We start from the raw sequence: 18,205 nt of genomic DNA on the forward strand, positions 1-18,205 counted from the left end.
TCCTATAGTCTCACTCCATACCAGTGCCAGATGGTGCTGTAAAAGCTAAGAACTCCCATGCTCAAGCTCATGGGGAAAGTACACATATACACATAAACACCCCGGCTTCCAGTGTAGTTAGACTGGACAATCTCATTATAAGTCCTGGAACCTCCCATAAGGGCTTTGAGGCTTGGCTGGTGAGAGGATGAAGGAGTGACCCCTTATCAGTTTAGAAGCTGGCTGGACACAGAACACTGCAGGTCTGCAAGAAGGGATCTTTCCAGATAGCTGTCCTCCTGTGTTTCATTTTTTGAGACAAGGTTTCTCTGTGTAGCCCTGGACCAGGCTGGCCTCAAACTCAAAAGACAGCCTCCCAAGTGCTGGGATTAAAAGTGTGTGCCACCATTATCTGGCATTGCTTCTCTCTTTTTTGAGGCAGTCTATAGCTTTGGCTGCCCTGGAACTGTACCAGGATACTTAGCACCTCTGTGACACTCAAATTGTGTAAGCCGAGGCATGAACATCATCCTGTCAATTGGTTTTATTGAACAGCCCTGGGCACTCAAAATGTCCGGCAAGAAGGCATCTAGCAGACCCACCCATCATGCCCTGAGGTTTCAGATCCATTAGATGGTAAAGACTTGCAGTGGATCAGCCAGTTGTCACATCACTGGGGCTTCGGCCAGAAGACCTGAGTAATGCTCTGCTTCCTGTTAACAGCACCGCAAGCTGGACACACTCTAGAGGCCTGTAGAGATACCTGCTAGGCACTGCAGCCCGGCCAAGTGCACACCCTAGGCCCCCAGCCCACCACCTGGGGAGACGCCGAATGGGCTGGAGAGGGTCAGACTCCAACCTGGAGTTGCAGTTGCCAACAGTCCCAGCAGCGGCAGAGGTCACAGGAGGGGCACTGGAAAAGCGCTGTGTCTTCAGTTGCACAGGCTGGGCACACAAACACTGCTGCAGGAGGTCTGAGTGAGCACAGTCCCAGGGCCCTGCCATAACCAGCAGTCCCTGTTGCCCCTATCGCTTACTCCGATCAGGCCTCATAAGCTTCACTGGGGTAGAACCATCAGACTTCACACTCTGGACTGGCCTCTGTCTAAGGAAGGATGAGATCTTACTCTGGGTCTTCTCAGGTTTCTTGGACACTGAAGGACCTACAGACAGCAATGTAAGAAGCATGTGTTTCCCTCCTGTTCGCTCCTGAGTGTGAGGGCCACAGTGTGACACGGCAAGGGTGGAGGGAGTCATCAAGGGGGCCCTCACCTGCTTTTGTGTCCTCGGAGAGCTCAGAAGGCCCAGTTGTGCTTTCTTCCCTGGGACCTGGTAGCTCCAAGCCCTTGCTTGTGGTTGGCAAGCCCATAAGGTCCGCACAGGTCTGCTGAAACTGGGGCTTGTGGTGGGGACGCACAAACATGCCAAACCCTGCGGGGAACTTTTGTTTAGGCTCTGCACTTTTTATATACAGCCCCTACACCACCCTCTCCCTAGAACCTATGCCTCACATTCAAGGACTACATACTCTGTAACAGGGATAAGTGTTCAGGTTTTGCAGTAGTCAGTGCAGCCACCACAGCCAGCACCTTGCCCAGGTCATCATCCTGTTTGTATGCCCTCAGAGCTGCCATAAGCTGGCTGCAGTCTGTAGGTCCCAGAGCCTTGCGGATGTCGGATAGGTAGGCACTCACAGCAGGCTGGCCGGGTTTCTCTACTGTACACCCCACTTTTGGACAATTGCTGAGGTCTCCTGGTGGGAGAGAAGTTACTGGGAGTCCCTCCCCATTCCGCTTCCTCCCAGATATCCCTGTAGAGTCTGTCTGTCAGCTGCTCAGGACAAATGGGTTTAAGAATCAAGCAGTCCGGCCTGGAGAGATGGCTCAGTAGTTAAGAGCACTGACTGCTCTTCCAGAGGTCCTGAGTTCAAATTCCCAGCAACCACATGGTGGCTCACAGCCATCTATAATGAGACCTGGCGCCCCCCCTTCTGGCTTGTGGGCACACATGGAAGGAATGCTATACACAAAATAAATAAATAAATAAATGAATGAATGAATGAATAAATAAATAAATAAATAATCAAGCAGTCCAATGCAACTCTTCACGGATTTTTAAGTCCCACATGAGGTCTTTAGTACCTTTCGGAGGCAGATGGGCAGACAGGTGAGGCCTCCCCTGGTTCAGGTGCTCCCCAGGATCCAGCTGTCTACCTATACCTTCAGACAAAGTTGGTTTAGGTTCTTGACACTCTCCTTCCTGGAGAAATATGCTCCTAAGACTAGACCTCACACTCCTCAGACAGGAAAGGGACCACATCACAGATCCACCCAACTGGCTTTGAGGGCCCAGACAATGGCTCCAACTCAGGAGCCTAAGTACAGACATTAGGAACCTCACCAAAAGGTGAATTTCCCCCAATTGAATAAAGTCCCTCTGCCACACCTGCCCTGCAGCAAGCACTGGAACAGGCACTGCCTCTGTGCAGGGGCCAGCTCAGCTATTCAGTCAGGACAGAAGTAGGACAGGTACCCAGCTGCCAAGACTCTAGCATGAAGTCCCCAGGGGAAGATCTCTTGGATGCCTAGGCTAGGAGACAGAGTTCATCCAACAAATACTGCTATTGTTGGGCAACAGAATCAGAATCAGCTTGGCTGATCTAGGCAAGCAAAACCCTAGGGATGTCTACTATGCCCATCTCAGGTGTAAACTGCCCTGCAAATCTAAGATTGAGGGTCTAGCCTGGGGCCTTGCTCACTGGTGGGGTCCGCAGCTGACTGTGCTTGTTCTCGGAAGGGAAGGCCATGCTTTGGCTGGTAGCCACAGCGTTGGCCTGTCAGCTGGAAGCAGACGTCTTCAAACTGCTGCTTGTGGTGAGGTCGTACAAACTGGTAGAAGCCTGTAAAGAATAGATGTCTGAGTTTATGGGCTCCATGCACTGTGACTGATGGGCTTGGGGCTCTGCGGACCATGGCCTGCCCACCAGGACCTTTCTCTAGGAAACAGAGACAACCCTGGGCCCTAGTAGCCTTCAGAACCAGTTCCACCCCACCACTGTGATGTTAGCCCTATAGCAGAATTTTGAAGGTGAGGGTACCTTTAAATAGAGTGTGCTTCTTAGGGTCTTCAGCAAAGAGGCTGATGAGAGAAGCCACTAGGGCTTCAAAGTCATCAGAACCCTTATAATGCTGTAGGGTCTGGGTAAAGGTGTTGAAGTTGGCTTGGCTCAATGCTTGCTTCACTGCTACCATGAACAGTTTGGCTCTGTCTTCTTGTGTGCCAGCCACTGGTTTCTCCTGCAAGACAAATGATCAAAAGTCCTATCAGAGTCAGCCCTTCCCTCTTGTCTTGGATGCATGACAGAGTCTAGGGCCAGGGGATAACAACCCGCATTCAGGCTACTGCCTGTGAACCATCTACTGGGACAAGAAGCAGAGAGGGCTGCTGGAGACCAAAGTCCAGCTCTGGTGTGTGGTGAAGCTTAGGCCCATCTCAAACCTCACCGAAGGACCCAGGAAACTATAGGAGCCTGTGTAGCTTGCTGCCCCACAGCACATGTTTGGAGAACACTTCTCAACAGGTTCAACCCTAGGTCTGCACATCTCAGACCTGCAGAGAACTTGTAAACCAAGGCAACTCCCACGCCTACCGTTTGCTTAGGCCCTTCCCAGATAGTCTACTTCCTGATACATCATCTTTCCTGGGCTCTGTCTGATTCTTCTCACAAGCAGGACAAGGACAAAAGCCACCACACTTGGGGATTTCTAGCAGACAAGGGGTTAATGGCTCAAGCTGTAACTTAATTTTTCACTGGAAACTAGGAACACACTGCACCTCCTCATACGGGTAATTCAGTGTCCATACTCAGAAAGAGCCAGTACCAAGCCATTCTGCTCTTATAGTAGAGGAAACCACGACCTCAAATAAACCTCAAATAAAATGGGCCTAAGGGTCAGGCCAGATTCCAGCAGAAAAAGACAAAGATCTCTTGATCAGGGCTGGAAAAGTTTCTTGAGCAGGGTGAGCATTGCACATGCCTGTAATCACAACACCTGGGAGGTGGAGGCAGGAGGATCAGGAGTTAAAAGTCATTCTTGGTTACATAGTGAGTTCAAGACCAGCCTTTTTGTGACCCTCTTAAAAACTAAAAAAAACACAGGGGAAAGAGGGGTTGTCCTCTTAAAGAATGGCAAATTAGAGTCCCTAGGTTATCAACATCATGGCCATTCAAATCTAATCACACCCTCTGCTTGGTTGGGGCAATGGGCACCAGAGGCAAAATTCCCACATATGCCTACAAGCAGTTAGCTTGGCTGCAGGAGTGGCTGACATACCGGATGACTGACCAGCCTGACCTTCCTCCTTCCTCCTCTCTGCTCAACAGATGGCCTCTTCTCACATCGGAGAGACAGGGTGGAGGAGCCAGGTGCCTGAGGGAAATACAGCTGTGGTCCCAAACCAAACCCAGAGTTCCCAAAGCACCTGTGATATCCTTTTGGGTCTCCAGGATCCTTGCCTGTGTCCGGAACAGAAGGATGAAGGGAGGGGTCTCATCCCTAACCCTGGTGGCAGTGCTGAGATCCTGTCCCTTTTATGCCGTGTGCTGAGATCCTGTCCCTTTTATGCCCTGCCACTTGCCTTTGTTGTTTGCAGATAGCAGTGAGAGCCACAGGAAGGACAGGTTGTAGGAACTGACTGTCCGAGCAGGGATGGAGGGAAGAGCTCCAAGTCAGACCTAGGAACTCACAGGCTTTTGGGCAAAGGCCTCCGAGGAAAAGGAGCTCGAGACTCCATTCACACAACACAGGATGGAAGAAGAAAGGTCAGCTTTGGGCACAGCAGAGGGCAGGATTGCTAGATTTGGGGCGAACTGTGCCAGACTGACACCCCAAAGATACGGTGGTGGCATCATGGAAGACAGGGCCTGGGGAATAAGGCATGGTACAGCAGAGGTGCTGAAATCTCTCACTTGCCCAGCTATGTGCTGGAAAGGGCCATATTCGTGCCAGGCACCCTCACCCTGCCTCATACCTGCTCCTTCTCAGATGTCTCAGCCTTCTGGTCATTGTACTCTAAGGCAGCTAGCAGCCCCACGGGCCTCTGCTGGGCAGAAACTGGCTGCTGCTCATACTCCACACACAGGCTGCTCTCAGAGTCTCCAGAAGCCGACAATCCTAAAGAAATGTGTTGACAGAACGCTTACCAGGAAGCAAGGATACTGTCTGTCATGTGTGGTTTATACCCAACCCAACACACCTATGGGCCTCAGGCTGGGCACATGCACATCCAAGCTCATGGCTTTCCTGGTGGAGAGAAGAGGGCTGGACAATGTAGCCTCCGTGACAGCAGATTCTCTCTCACTTACACTCAAGGTCATAGCCTGGTGAACTGGCAAAGGCATCTGTAGGATTATAAGGTAAGAAGGCTTACATCCACTGCTCCTCAGAGAAGGGACCCCAGCAAGTCAACTGGGCATTTGGAGCTCACAGTTTTCTGAGCAACACGGAAGAACTGGGCTACATCTCGGATGACATGGCCAAAGTTGTCATACACCTTGAGGTAAGGGCGCACCCAGGAGGGCAGCTGGGCCCTGGCATCAGCATAGGCGAACCTGGAGGGTGAATGCATGGCAATCAGCTCAGGTCCTCTACCACACAGACGAAGGGCCATCCCTGCCCTACGGCCACTACACTCAAGCCACAAAGTGAAGGACTAGTATCTGCTGGCAGGGCCAGAAAGGTTGTTATAGGCCTCACACAGGGGAAAGAGGGTCTAGGGTCTAGAAAGTAGAAGGATATGCGGTGGCCACAGAGCCCTCCTGTACCTGTGGTCACATAGGAAGATGGCCCCATAGTCATGGCGGTGGCGGATAACCCTCCCAATTGCCTGGTTTACAGCCCTGGATGCCTGTTGCTGGTACCATTCCTGGCCAGAGAGGCACTAAAAAGGAAAGAATTTTGGTTATTAGGGTCCTTGATCCCCAAAGTTCCCTGCTCACCCAGAACTGTGGTATCTTACCTGACCTCCAGCTCCACTCCGGGCTCTCAACTCATCCAAGAACTGCATCTTGAGGATAACACGGGGATCCATTCGTGGGGGATATGGGAGGCCCGTGACAATCACACCACGACCGTTCATGTCTGAGAAATCCAGCCCTTCACTGGCCTAGAACATAGGAAATAGGCTCTCCTCTCCCCTGATGGTCTCCACCTTGGCTTAGGGTGTCAAAGGAGACTGCTTGTTCATTTCCCAGCCACCCAGCCATGAATAATCACACAGAAGCTGTATTAATTACAACGTTGATTGGCCAATAGCTTAGGCATATTTCTAGCCAACTCTTACATCTTAAATTAACCCATTTCTATTAATCTGTGAATCACTACGAGGCTGTGGCCTACCAGTAAAGTTGCAGGGCGTTTGTCTCCTTCGGCAGCTACATGGTGTCTCCTTAGCCCCACCTACTCTCTCCATATCTCTCTGTTTAGATTTCCTGCCTGGCTTTATTCTGCCCTGCCATAGGCTGAAGATAAAGCACATATAAATACTATAAGTGTAAGTCTTGTTTGTTATATGTAATTTTACTATGTTGAAGTTAAAACCTTCCTTTTTATTTAGACAGAATAGATGATGTGGGATTCCCCTCTGTATGGCATGAATATGTTTTTTGTTGTTTTTTTTCGAGACAGGGTTTCTCTGTAGCTTTGGAGCCTATCCTGGCACTAGCTCTTGTAGACCAGGCTGGTCTCGAACTCACAGAGATCCGACTGCCTCTGCCTCCCGAGTGCTGGGATTAAAGGTGTGCGCCACCACCGCCTGACATGAATATGTTTTATTACCATTGGTATTTTGTTTGTTTGGGTTTTTTTTGTTGTTTGTTTGTTTGTTTTTTTGAGACAGGGTTTCTTTGTAGCTTTGGAGCCTGTCCTGGAACTAGCTTTTGTAGACCAGGCTGACCTCGAACTCACAAAGATCTACCTGCCTCTGCCTCCAGAGTGCTGGGATTAAAGGTGTGCACCACCACCACCGGGCTCTTACCATTGGTTATTAAAGAAGTTGTTTCAGCCAGTGGTTTGGTAGCGTAAAGCCAGGCAGGAAATCCAAACAGAGATATTGAGAGAAAGTAGACAGAGTCAAGGAGACACCATGTAGCTGCCAAAGGAGAAAGATACCAGCCGCCAACCAGAACCTTACTGGTAGGCCACAACCTCGTGGTGATTCATAGATTAACAGAAATGGGCTAACTTAAGAAGCAAGAGTTGGAAATATGCATAAGCTATTGGCCGTGTTGTAATTAATACAGTTTCTTCTGTGTGATTCTTTGAGTCTGAGCAGCCAGGAAAAGAATGCACAGTCTCTGCCAACATGGGGGTCTACCCATGTCCTAACCCTTTCAGCCACCGATCCCAGGTATTACATGGACAAGTGGTGTGGGAGGTCCTTCTGTCTATATGTTGCTTTTATTGGTTAATGAATAAAGAGCTGGTCTGAGCCTATGGCAAGAGCAGACGCTAGGCTGTATGCTGGGAGAAAGAGGGTGGAGTCAGGAGATAGACGCTGGGAACTTTACCAGGTAAACCATAGCCACATGGCATGGCATGCAAAACACAGATTAATATAAATGGGTTAAATTAACATGTAAAGAGTTAGCCAATAAGAAGCTAGAGCTAATGGGCCAAGCAGTGATTTAATTAATACAGTTTCTGTGTGACTATTTCAGGTCTAAGCTAGCAGGATGGTCGGGAACCAACAAGCGGCCTCCTTCTACAGGCAAGTGGAAGTTCCAACACAGCTGGGCCCATGTCAATTCTGCCACTCAGAACCTCCTGCCTAACTCTGGCCTTGGCTATTAGTGCCCAGTAGGGCCCTTATTAGGGCTCATTACTAACTTACTTTACTAGATGTAAGACCCAAGGCAGGAGTCTTGTTTTAGCCTATGCAAGGAAAACAGGTAGGAATGAAGATGACCTGCAGAGACCTCACCTTTCCCCGGCACACTGCTAAGAAGGTGGCTCCACTAGACCCAGGGGAAGCAACTTGCTGGTAGTAGGCATCAATGACCTAGATGAAAAGGATGGCCAGCCAAGTTTAGTTTCCTGTCCTTCTCAAGTGATACCCAAATCTTATTTTATGAGAAGGATGGACTCAGCTGGGTGGGACACAAGGGTTCTGAAAGCATTTTCATGATCCCATCACTAGAGAGGCACACCCAACACCCAGAGCCTGCCCAGGGTTTCCAAAAAACACAGGGAACCCCAAGGACTCTGGCAGGAAGACGAGCTGCCATTATCTACATGCCAGACCATAGCAGGGGCTTACTAAGAGGTAACACAGCCCAGAACAGCCTGGAGCCAGCCAGAGAGGCAAGCACAACCTGACTCCTAGTTTGTCACAGACCTCTGAGAAGCTGCCTTTGTTCCTGGGTTCCACAAACAGAGGCTTCAGCACCTCCACCTTCTTGGCCAAGTCTTGTGCCTGTGATGAAAAGTCAGGATGTAAACGGACAGGTGAGGGCAGTGGCCACAGCCTATATCATGGCTCTGCCCAATTACCTTGCCCAGACTTTTTCAGTCATACTGGGAGCGCCATCTCTCAGGAATACATGTAAGGGAACGCACCCGCCAAAACTCCAGGCTCTTCTCCATGACAGGGTAGGAAGGGAAGAAGACCAGAAGCCCATGGGGCACCACACGAGCGATATTGCCTGGAAGTGTCACAGCTGTGGTTTAGGCAAAGCTTAGAAGATGGCTGAGGACCCTGTTGGTTCTCAGAAATGGAAACTGGGGAGTACCAGGTCCCTAAACCCCATGGGATGGAATAGCGTAGAGGGTCTAGGACCAGACCAACTATGAACAGGGTTTCCTAAGGAAGGAACAAAGAATTGTATGAAGTAGTACTTACCCAGAGCCTTTCCCAAGGAAGATAAGCACTCATTGGAAAACCTGTACAATAGAGGTTACTGCCATGAGAGACCTAGACCTAGTAATCCACAACACTACAGAAAGGCCCCCAAACCAGCAGTCCTCCTTACCTTTTGTCATAGGCAGAGCTCAGCTGGACACCATCAGGGCCTCTGGGGATAACCCCCACCCAGAGCTGGTTCCTATCAATGATGTGGGGGTTCTCCAGACAGACAGGAAATGGTCTGGGAATGGCCGGAAGAAACAGATAATAAAAAAACCTGAGGTCTGAGACCCTTCAGGACGCTGGCCTACAGGAAGCCCTGGCCTACAGGCCAACATCCCCACTCCCATCCACCAGGTTCCAGCCAGAGGTGGCTCATACATCTGCATCTCCAGAGCGAAAGAGGACAGGGGGGCCAGTGTGCCACTGGTGAGGATGAGGGTGCGGACTCCTTGGCAGACAAGTTCACGCATGCTGTGGCTGGGACTGAAGCACCAGTAGCTCAGCACCTTCCCTGCAGGAGAATTAGGTATAAAGATAAGACTGGGGTCCACCGTCCTCATCTACTGTTTTGAGAGAGCAAGCTACCTACAGCCGCATAGGTACACAATCAGGACAAAAGCCAAGGTCTGAGCTGGGGCCTGAGCCTAGCCTATAATCTAGTCCCTCTCAGGGGTCCAGAAAGCAAGAAGAGGTTGACCCAGGATACTGGCAGATACAAAGACATCTGTAGAAACCATGACATGTGACACTGGACTCGGGAATTACTCTGCCAAAATTACACAGGAGGGAAAAACATCCAAACTCTTGACATTTAAACATAACTGCTAAAAAGGGGGTCAAATTCCCAGACTCTGGTCACATCGGCAACAGGTAAGGTCACTGACTAGATCCACACTGCTCATTCCCAGTGGTCTCTGAAGTTCCAAAAATTAAAACATCACAACTTAAGAGTCACTGAAGGGAAAGGCAGGTGCCAGAGACGATTTCCTTCCTAGGTTGGAACTTGGCCTGCTTGAACTTGAGGCTGTCAACAACCTCAATGAACTCATTGCCCATAAACACCCTCCAGGGAAGGAGGTGAGAAATCATCCCCAGAACCTGAGCACCACCAAGCTTCCAAAGCCATCACTATCATGAAGGACAGTTTCCGCTTGGAAGTGGGTACTTTGTACAGTAGGGAGGCCCCTGGGGGTAGAATCACACCAGAGCTCCTACTCAACACTCAACACCTCTACCCTTTCTTCCCTCTAGGCCAGAACAACTTAAACAACAGCATCCACACAAGCTCCACTGGACTGCTTCTGCTAAGGCTGCAACCTGTAAGTTACAAAGCAGCCTTAGGATGTAGTGGCATCCACTTGAGAGGCAGAGGTGGCAGATCTTTGTGAGTTCAAGGCCAGCCAGGGCTACACAGAGAAACTTTGTTTCAAAAAACCAAAATAGATAAGTAAATAAATAAACAAAATTCATAGAAGTGTGCCCTAAGCCAGGGAGGGAAGGCCTTGCTGGGCCCTGGTTCTGCCACTGTCCCACGAGGTGACTCTGGATAGGCAACAGTGCTTTCAGCTCCCCCCAGGTCTCTGGCCGTCGTCGGTCACAAGTGTACAGGACTCCATGGTGGCCACAAGTGTACAGGACTCCATGGTGATCACAGTGTACAGGACTCCGTGTATGATGGTACTAGTATGCAAAGGCTGGGCAGAGTAGAAAACTTCCTACAGTGCAAGTTTGTACCTTGTTTCCTAGATGCAGTGGTGCTCCAGGCATCTGACCGCTGAGCTGCCCTCCGGTGGCTGGTTTCAGGGTGTATGTGTACCTAGAAAGACACACATACATATATGCCCGCCCAAGTCCTAGACAACACCCCCACAGGTCCGAGACCTCTATACTAATACACATCCTGGAAGCTGCTCTTACCTTGTAAGAATGTGAGATACCCAGTCCCACCAAAGAACCAGGGCTGCCTTCAGGAGGTTCCACACTGAACACAATCTGAAAGACAAGATAGCATAGCAAAAAGATCCCAAGTACCTTCATGCTGAGATGGAAACTAAGGTCTCTTAGCCCAGCAAACAAGAGCCCTAGGCTACTTCACCTTGCTCTAAGTCCACCCTCGACTCAATGTTCAGGGGCCTCATTTGCCCAACCATGAAACTAGACAGCAGACCCAGGCTGAGGGGAAATAGTTTATCCCTCCTATACCCCGCTTAAAATGGCTCCAGAGCTCTCTTGGGGTTCTCGTACTGGGAGCCACTTGTACATATAAGGAATGCAGCAGCCTATACAGCCCTTACTAACTCAATTCACTCTTCTTTAGTACCTCTTGGTACTCCAGATTAATCCAGAAGCTCAACATTCAAAGTTGACCTCCCCAAATACATCTGACTGGGAACATACAGAATCAGAACTCACCACAACAAATGAAAATAAACAGTAAAGCAACACGACAGCAGCAACAAGAGATCAAAGAGCAGAAAAGCTGAATAAAAGCAGACATCGGCCACCTGTGCCCTTTATAGGAATGGTGGATAAAAGTCCAGTCCCTATACAAACCCACACAATTCTACAGAAGATTTCAAAAACCAAAGGAAACCAAAGGCATGGGTTAGGCAGCATGAGCAGGAGCAACAAAGCCTCCGGCAGCAAGGAAACCTTTTCATCAAGTCTACCAAAAGACAAAAAAGGCAGGTAGAAGATATAAGATACGCCTATCATCTGAGGTGAGCACACAGGACTTACAAAGCCTACAAATCAGTGAGAAACACAGCCATATCAAAGAAGCACGTCACAGTGAAAAACCACATCCACAGGTAATAAAAGTAAATAAGAGACAGGTGGAAGTGTTACTCATGGTTCTGACTTCCCTCAAGAGGACCTCTTTACATAGACCTTGCAAAGGTAGCTTCCCACTGACCTTCCTAATAGGTAGACCCTCCTTCACTGTCTCCCTGTCGCCTCCAGCTAATCTGACAACCCCAAACTCTTATCCAGGGGTATGCTGTGAGGAGAAGCCCCTCACTGCCTGTGTGAGAAGCCCCAGGCACTATGTTCCACCCACTGTCCACTGGACCTGTTGTTGGCTGTGGAGGGAACCATTGTGCCAATCTCTGTACCTCTAGTAGCTCCAGGGAGGACTGGCCTCCCACTTGGGCCAGGTGAACAGGGCCCTGTGTTCTCTCAGAACATACCTGTGTCTACCTAGACTCCTGAGTTGCCTTCATCATTCTCATCACCATCTGAAGGGATGAAGTGGTTTAACTCATTCCTTCCTGGGCCTTGCATGGGGAGTTTAGAAACACACACAACAATGTAAACTGACCACATGAGGGAAGAGCAAGGCTCCCTGACCCCATGGAACTCACGTATTTCTCCAAGAACCCACAACACAAAAATCTAAATTTAAAGAACAAAAGACGTCTCAGACTAACACATCAACTGGTCCTAAAACACCAGACAGGTTTGTGGGAGATAAAGAGAAAAAGAATCCACAAGAATCCCAGGAGACTAAGACTGGTTCTGCAACCCAAGCACGGTGGGTTAAGGGGAAGTGTCACTCCATAGTGTGAGTGCCCGTGTTCACTCATATGTGAGCGTTCAAAAGTGTGAATGCCCACTACGTGTCTGACCCAGGTTAGCAACAGGGGGAAAAGAAAGGATGCCAGCCTAGAAGCCTCAAGCTCTACCTCTGGTGGAACCTTCTCTTGTCTGACAAAAATCTGACTAGCACCCAGCTCTGAGACGAGCAGCATTTCTGTGCTTATTCCCATGTCCTGACAAGAACTCCTAGCACCGACAGTTATGCTAGAAGCAGTCGAGAGAAAAGCAACTCACCAGACACCTTTTCAACTGCTGAGGAACATGCTAGCAAGGATCTACTTAGCACAGTATCAGGATGGGGCAGGGAAGGTACCAGGGGCCTTTGGAGCAGCTGCTAAAGAGATTCCAAACCATTGGGCAACCAGGTCTATGTTCCAAAAGGCATGGATAAGGGAGATATCCCTTTTATCAACAAAGTGGAGAACAGAGATTATACTGTTCACATGAGCCCTCTAGGTTCAGGTCTGGGAATAGCAGGGCCTATTCTTGTGACTAGAGCTGAGGATGAGCTCAGTGGGAAGTAGAGTAGATTCCTGGAAGGCCCTTGCTGGTCAGCAGAGAGCAATCTGCCTAGTAGGGGCCAGGCTTTCTACACTGGGGACAATGCATGCTCTAAGACAGGATGGCTGAGTGGCCTGGCTGTGGGTGTACAGCAGACTTACACAGCAAGAAGTCACAGACACAACAGTCACACATAGGTAACCATCCTGGGACGCAAGATGCCTGAGGATACCTACTGTGCCTCTGGAGAAGTAACTGGAGGGTGAGCCCAGTCTGGAGGACAACGGTGTACCAAAACTTTCTGCAATGCTGCCACTCATGGAGTGGAAGGCTAAGAGTGTGATGTCCCTTATCCCAAAGCTGGCTGAGAAGAAGCAGGCCTGAGCACATACCCAGCTCTCTTACCTACCACACATGCCTGGCCCCTGGCCTAGGTCTCTGCTCAATGAGAAGGCAGTACCTGGCTCATTGTGGCCCAGTATATCATAATCAGACTTACTGAGGATCCAAACATTCACAGATTTCCTCTTCAGTAAGAGGCTTTGCTTTGTGCTCACAAAGCCAAGGCACTTTCTGCTCACTAGCCATAATCCCTAGTGGTCTGGAGCTATATACCATGGGTGAGCAACCAGGTGGCTTCACACAGCACCATACATGAAAGGACTGGCTTGCCTCAGTTTTCCCCAGGATTAACAGTTCCCATCCAAAAACCCTTAACACAAAATAAAACAAAACAAGACAGGTTCTCACTGTGTAACACTGGCTGACCTAGAACACACTATGCAGACCAGGCTGGCCTTGACCTCAGAGATCTGCCCACCTCTGCCTCTCAAGTGCTGGTCTTAAAGGCAAACACAGCTATACCTGGCTCACAGCTAGGAATATTAAGAACTGCTATTTAAAACTTATCAGGGTAGGCAGTATGCTGGAAGGACAGCTCGGTGGTTAGAGCACTGATTATTCTTTCAAGTCTGATTCCCAGCACCCATATGGCGGCCTATAACTCCATTCCAGGGGATCTGGCCCCCTCTGGACACCAGGCACACAAGTGGTATACACACATACAGGTAAAAAGAACTACTAACATACAAAAATGATTTTAAAATAAAGAAAGGAGTGCTGGTACATGCCTTTAATCCTAGCACTCAAAAAGCAGAGACAGGTGGACTTCTATGAGTTCGAGGCCAGCCTGGTCTACAGAAGGAGTCCCAGGACTACATATAGAAACCCTGTCTCAAAACAAACAAACAAACGAAATAACAACAACAAAAAAACAAAACTAAACTAAACTAAACAAAAAAACAAAAAATTTAGCAAGGTTGGGTGCAGCTTAAGACACCCAAAGCCCTCAACTGTCTGGCCAGGACTGGCTGGCTCACTAGAGCTGAGGACACAGTTGCAATGAGACATCTGCACTGCACCTGAGGACAATTGGGTATCACACAGACACGGAGAGGGAAGGCACCAAAGCAGCAGTGACAGGCAGGAAGAGACCTGATGAGGTGGTGAGAGAGCACATGCTTCTCTTGTCACGCTCTACAGCTCCACCTTTGTCTTTGTCTTTGTCGGTGGCTCCATAGTCATTCCTGTGTGCTAGGGACACACAGACCATGGCACTTAGAGGGCCCGTTTGTCTTTTCTCTGAGAAGCCACTCAGGTCATTTGCTTCTGGGTTTCTCCCAGTCTGAATCTATCTGGAGCTGCTATGAACAAGGAGGTCCTGCCTAGCCCCACGGGGCACTAGTGGAGTCTAAATCACTCCTGACCTCACTCTTCACAGGACCTTGATCCTAGAGCACTACTCTGATGTATCTGGTCGCTGAACAGTCAAAAATGTTCCAATCTGTTCTCAGTCACCTCCCACTGAGGTTTACAGGTGCTTAAGGGTTTGTTAACCATAGTCATGTGATATGAGGACCTTTGTCCATTCCCTGAGGCCCTTGCTGTCACCTGCAGAAACAGAGACTCCCCAGTAATTGAAAGTAGTCTCCTACCTGGATAATGTCCATGAGTTTTTGCAGCCCAGCTGTGTTGGTGAACACACCAGGACCTGTGGAGCATGGGAGAGTTGGCATCCACACAAGCAGAAGAGACTGAGTCCCACATTAAAAGGAGCCAGCACAGATTCACTATCTCACGTCTGCTGAAGTAACCAGACTCCCCATAATCAAGATCAAGGACAGGATGCTAAGGAAGGCAGATGACCTGTTCTTCCTGGTGTCAAGGAGCAGTCATACAGGGAATCTCCCCAAAGGAGTACAGGCTTCCAGATAACTGCGAGGTCCAATGGGGTGGGGGGGGGACTGCTGTCCCCTAGCGCATAGCAGACACTGCCGCATGTGGTACTGCAGACCTCCCCCAACTCTGCAGAACAGCCCATAACAACACTGCCCTAGCATGGAGAGATGGCTCAGAGGTTAAGAGCACTGGCTGCTCTTCCAGAGGACCTGGGTTCAATTATCAGCACCCACATGGCAGCTCACAACTGTCTGTAAATTCAGTTCCAGAAGATCTGACACCTTCACACAAAGCACATAAAATAAAATAAAATAAATCATTAAAAAAAAGAACACTATCCTTTGGAAACTGGATCTCCCAAAGCAAGCGGAAATTGGGGCTGGTAGCTAGGGGGAGAAGTCAGAGAGGACCACATCTCACTTAATCCACTAAGATCTCTGATATTCCTTCGTAAAAGGTGACTAACTAGGACATACTATAGTAAGAAACCAAACATAGGGAGCTGGAGAGATGGCTCAGGGGTTAAGAACACTGACTGTTCTTCCAGAGGTCCTGAGTTCGATTCCCAGCAACCACGTGGTGGCTCACAATCATCTATAATGAATTTCGGTACCCTCTTTTGACATGCAAGCAGAACATAAATAAATTTAAAAGAGAAAGAAAGGAAGGAAGGAAGGAAGGAAGGAAGGAAGGAAGGAGAAAGGAGGGAGGAAGGAAGGAAGGAAAGAAAGAAGGAAGGAAGGAAGAGAAAGAAAGAGAGAGAGAGAGAGAGAGAAAGAACAAATGGGAAAGCTGCCAAAGAGCATAAGGTTGGCCAAATGTCACTGCCGCCTCCGCGTCTCCATCAGAAAGAGGAAGTTAGATGGACTCTGGCCAATCCTGTAATCTTAGAACTCTAGAGACAAAGGCAAGAGGATCAAGTTCAAAGCCGAGATATATAGCAAGAACTTCTCCCTGAAATCCAAGGGCTAGGGATGGAGCATTGCCTACCATGAATGAGATCCTGGGCTCACTCTCCAGAACTACCCAACAATAAATAAACGAGCACGCAGGGTGAGTTGTTTGGGAGCTTCACTGACTAGATTCTTATTCATGAGGAGGGCATGACAGCGACCTGTTGACACTGGGAGCCAAGTGCTACTCTGCAACCTGTGCTGACTGCTGGACATGGAACAATAACCCCTGATGGAGGAAGGTCATTGGCTAATAAAGAAACTGCCTTGGCCCATTTTATTGGTTAGAACATAGGTGGGTGGAGTAAACAGAACAGAATGCTGGGAGGAAGAGGAAGTGAGCTCAGACTTGACAGCTCTGCTCTCTGGAGCAGAGGCCATGCTCCCCTCTCCCAGGCACACGCGATGAAGCTCCGACCCAGGATGGACGTAGGCTAGAATCTTCCCAGTAAGCGCACCTTGGGATGCTACACACTTATTAGAAATGGGCTAGTCCAGGTGCGAGAGTTAGCTAAGAAGAGGCTAGATATAATGGGCCAAGCAGTGTTTAAATGAATACAGTTTGTATGTTGTTATTTCGGGTAAAGCTAGCCAGTGGCAGGAGCTGGGTGGCCGAATGCAACCCACAGCTCCCTACTACAAACCCCCACCCTGTTCTTCTACAAGAAAACCACTAGCCTGACATACTCCTCCATATAGGCAACCCAAGACTCACGTCCTGCCAGGTGCTGGATTATCTGGTCCAGTGATTCCAAAATGCAGCCTTTGGTTTGAAATGTTATTTGGGCTTCAGCAAACAGCTCAAAGATGTAGCTGCCAAAGAGAAGAAGAGAAGCTTGAGACTGAGGAGGCAAGGCTGTGGTTTCTGTTAACCTACAAAGGTGGGTGGCCTTCAAATTTCTTGCACTCATCAATAATTGCTGAGTACTTCAACAAGGCCAGCATTGGGGATAAGATGCTTCTCTTTTCAGTAATCTCCTGGTAGGCAGAGGACAGTGAGTTACTGTCATGAGAATCACGACCTACTAAGGAAAACACCAGGTACCTGGGCGAGAGACCACAATCGGGGGTGGCCTGAGTGCAGGTCCTTAGAGGCAATAACTCTGGGTAGTAACTCTAAGAACCTTGGGAAGAGATGCTACAGAATAGGGGAGGCTGTGGCAGGGTCTTCAGGTGCAGGTAGAGAAGGCCAAGAAGGCACACTAGAACCTAGGTCAAGTTGGTGTATCTGGCTTATCTGGAAGTAAGTGGGAGTACCCAGGTTAGTGCTCAGGGAGATGGCAGGAAGCTCCAGACCCCAGAAAATGCTTTAACATCCATTACCCAGACCAGGTCCTAGCACAGCTACTGGCTGTGTGCTCATAAAAGCAACCCCTCAGGCCCAGCTAGAGTCTCTCCAGGCTACCTACAATTGTTCAGGAAAAACAATCCAAGAGCCCTAAACAGGCCTCAGTGATAGCACAGACATTCCCAAAGAAAAAGTCTAGTTCTAACTGGCTCTTAATGTATCAACAAAGGGCCAGAGAGAGTTGGAGGGAAAAGCTGGAGGAGACACTGTGCAGTAGTGTGTGTTGTTACTCCCAATGTTTTCAATGACTACATAAAAAGCTGGCAACTGAGCCAGGCAGTGATGGCACACGTCTTTAAACCCAGCACTCGGGAGGCAGAGGCAGGCAGATCTCTGTGAGTTTGAGGCCAGCCTGGTCTACAAAGCAAGTTCCAGGACAGGCCCCAAAGCTACAAAGAAACTCTGTCTGGAAAAATCAAAAAAGGAAAGAAAGAAAAGGAGAGAGAGAGAGAGAGAGAGAGAGAGAGAGAGAGAGAGAGAGAGAGAGATGGCTCAGTGGTTAAGAGTGCTTGCTCCTTTTCCAGAGGACTGAGTTTAGTTTCTAAAACCTATATAGGGTAGCTCACAACTATAACGCTAGATCCAAGACATCCAATACCCTCTTCTAAACTTCACAGCCACCAGCACACGAGGCACACATTTACACACACACACACACACACACACACACACACACACACACACA

General features: G+C 49.1%; 1 protein-coding gene across 1 annotated transcript in view; it reads right to left on the reverse strand.

The window, feature by feature from the left end:
• Positions 1-386: 386 nt before the first annotated feature.
• Positions 387-18,205, reverse strand: part of Rtel1 (regulator of telomere elongation helicase 1) — a 37,580-nt gene continuing 19,761 nt past the window's right edge. Inside the window, exons 13-36 of the mRNA XM_013352225.2 lie at positions 16,888-16,985; positions 14,976-15,031; positions 10,801-10,875; positions 10,618-10,699; positions 9,262-9,394; positions 9,008-9,121; positions 8,878-8,918; positions 8,595-8,680; positions 8,374-8,451; positions 7,960-8,037; positions 5,998-6,144; positions 5,804-5,919; positions 5,467-5,590; positions 5,236-5,380; positions 5,011-5,153; positions 4,314-4,409; positions 3,077-3,275; positions 2,738-2,878; positions 2,121-2,198; positions 1,508-1,732; positions 1,252-1,410; positions 1,017-1,142; positions 839-942; positions 387-730 (exon numbers count right to left, since the gene is read on the reverse strand). Coding sequence (XP_013207679.1) covers positions 650-730; positions 839-942; positions 1,017-1,142; positions 1,252-1,410; positions 1,508-1,732; positions 2,121-2,198; positions 2,738-2,878; positions 3,077-3,275; positions 4,314-4,409; positions 5,011-5,153; positions 5,236-5,380; positions 5,467-5,590; positions 5,804-5,919; positions 5,998-6,144; positions 7,960-8,037; positions 8,374-8,451; positions 8,595-8,680; positions 8,878-8,918; positions 9,008-9,121; positions 9,262-9,394; positions 10,618-10,699; positions 10,801-10,875; positions 14,976-15,031; positions 16,888-16,985 — 2,725 coding nt within the window. The 3' untranslated portion in view covers positions 387-649. The remainder of the gene's footprint in view (positions 731-838; positions 943-1,016; positions 1,143-1,251; positions 1,411-1,507; positions 1,733-2,120; positions 2,199-2,737; positions 2,879-3,076; positions 3,276-4,313; positions 4,410-5,010; positions 5,154-5,235; positions 5,381-5,466; positions 5,591-5,803; positions 5,920-5,997; positions 6,145-7,959; positions 8,038-8,373; positions 8,452-8,594; positions 8,681-8,877; positions 8,919-9,007; positions 9,122-9,261; positions 9,395-10,617; positions 10,700-10,800; positions 10,876-14,975; positions 15,032-16,887; positions 16,986-18,205) is intronic.

This window comes from Microtus ochrogaster, linkage group LG8 (assembly GCF_000317375.1).
Source record: "Microtus ochrogaster isolate Prairie Vole_2 linkage group LG8, MicOch1.0, whole genome shotgun sequence".
Taxonomy (NCBI): Eukaryota; Metazoa; Chordata; class Mammalia; order Rodentia; family Cricetidae; genus Microtus; species Microtus ochrogaster.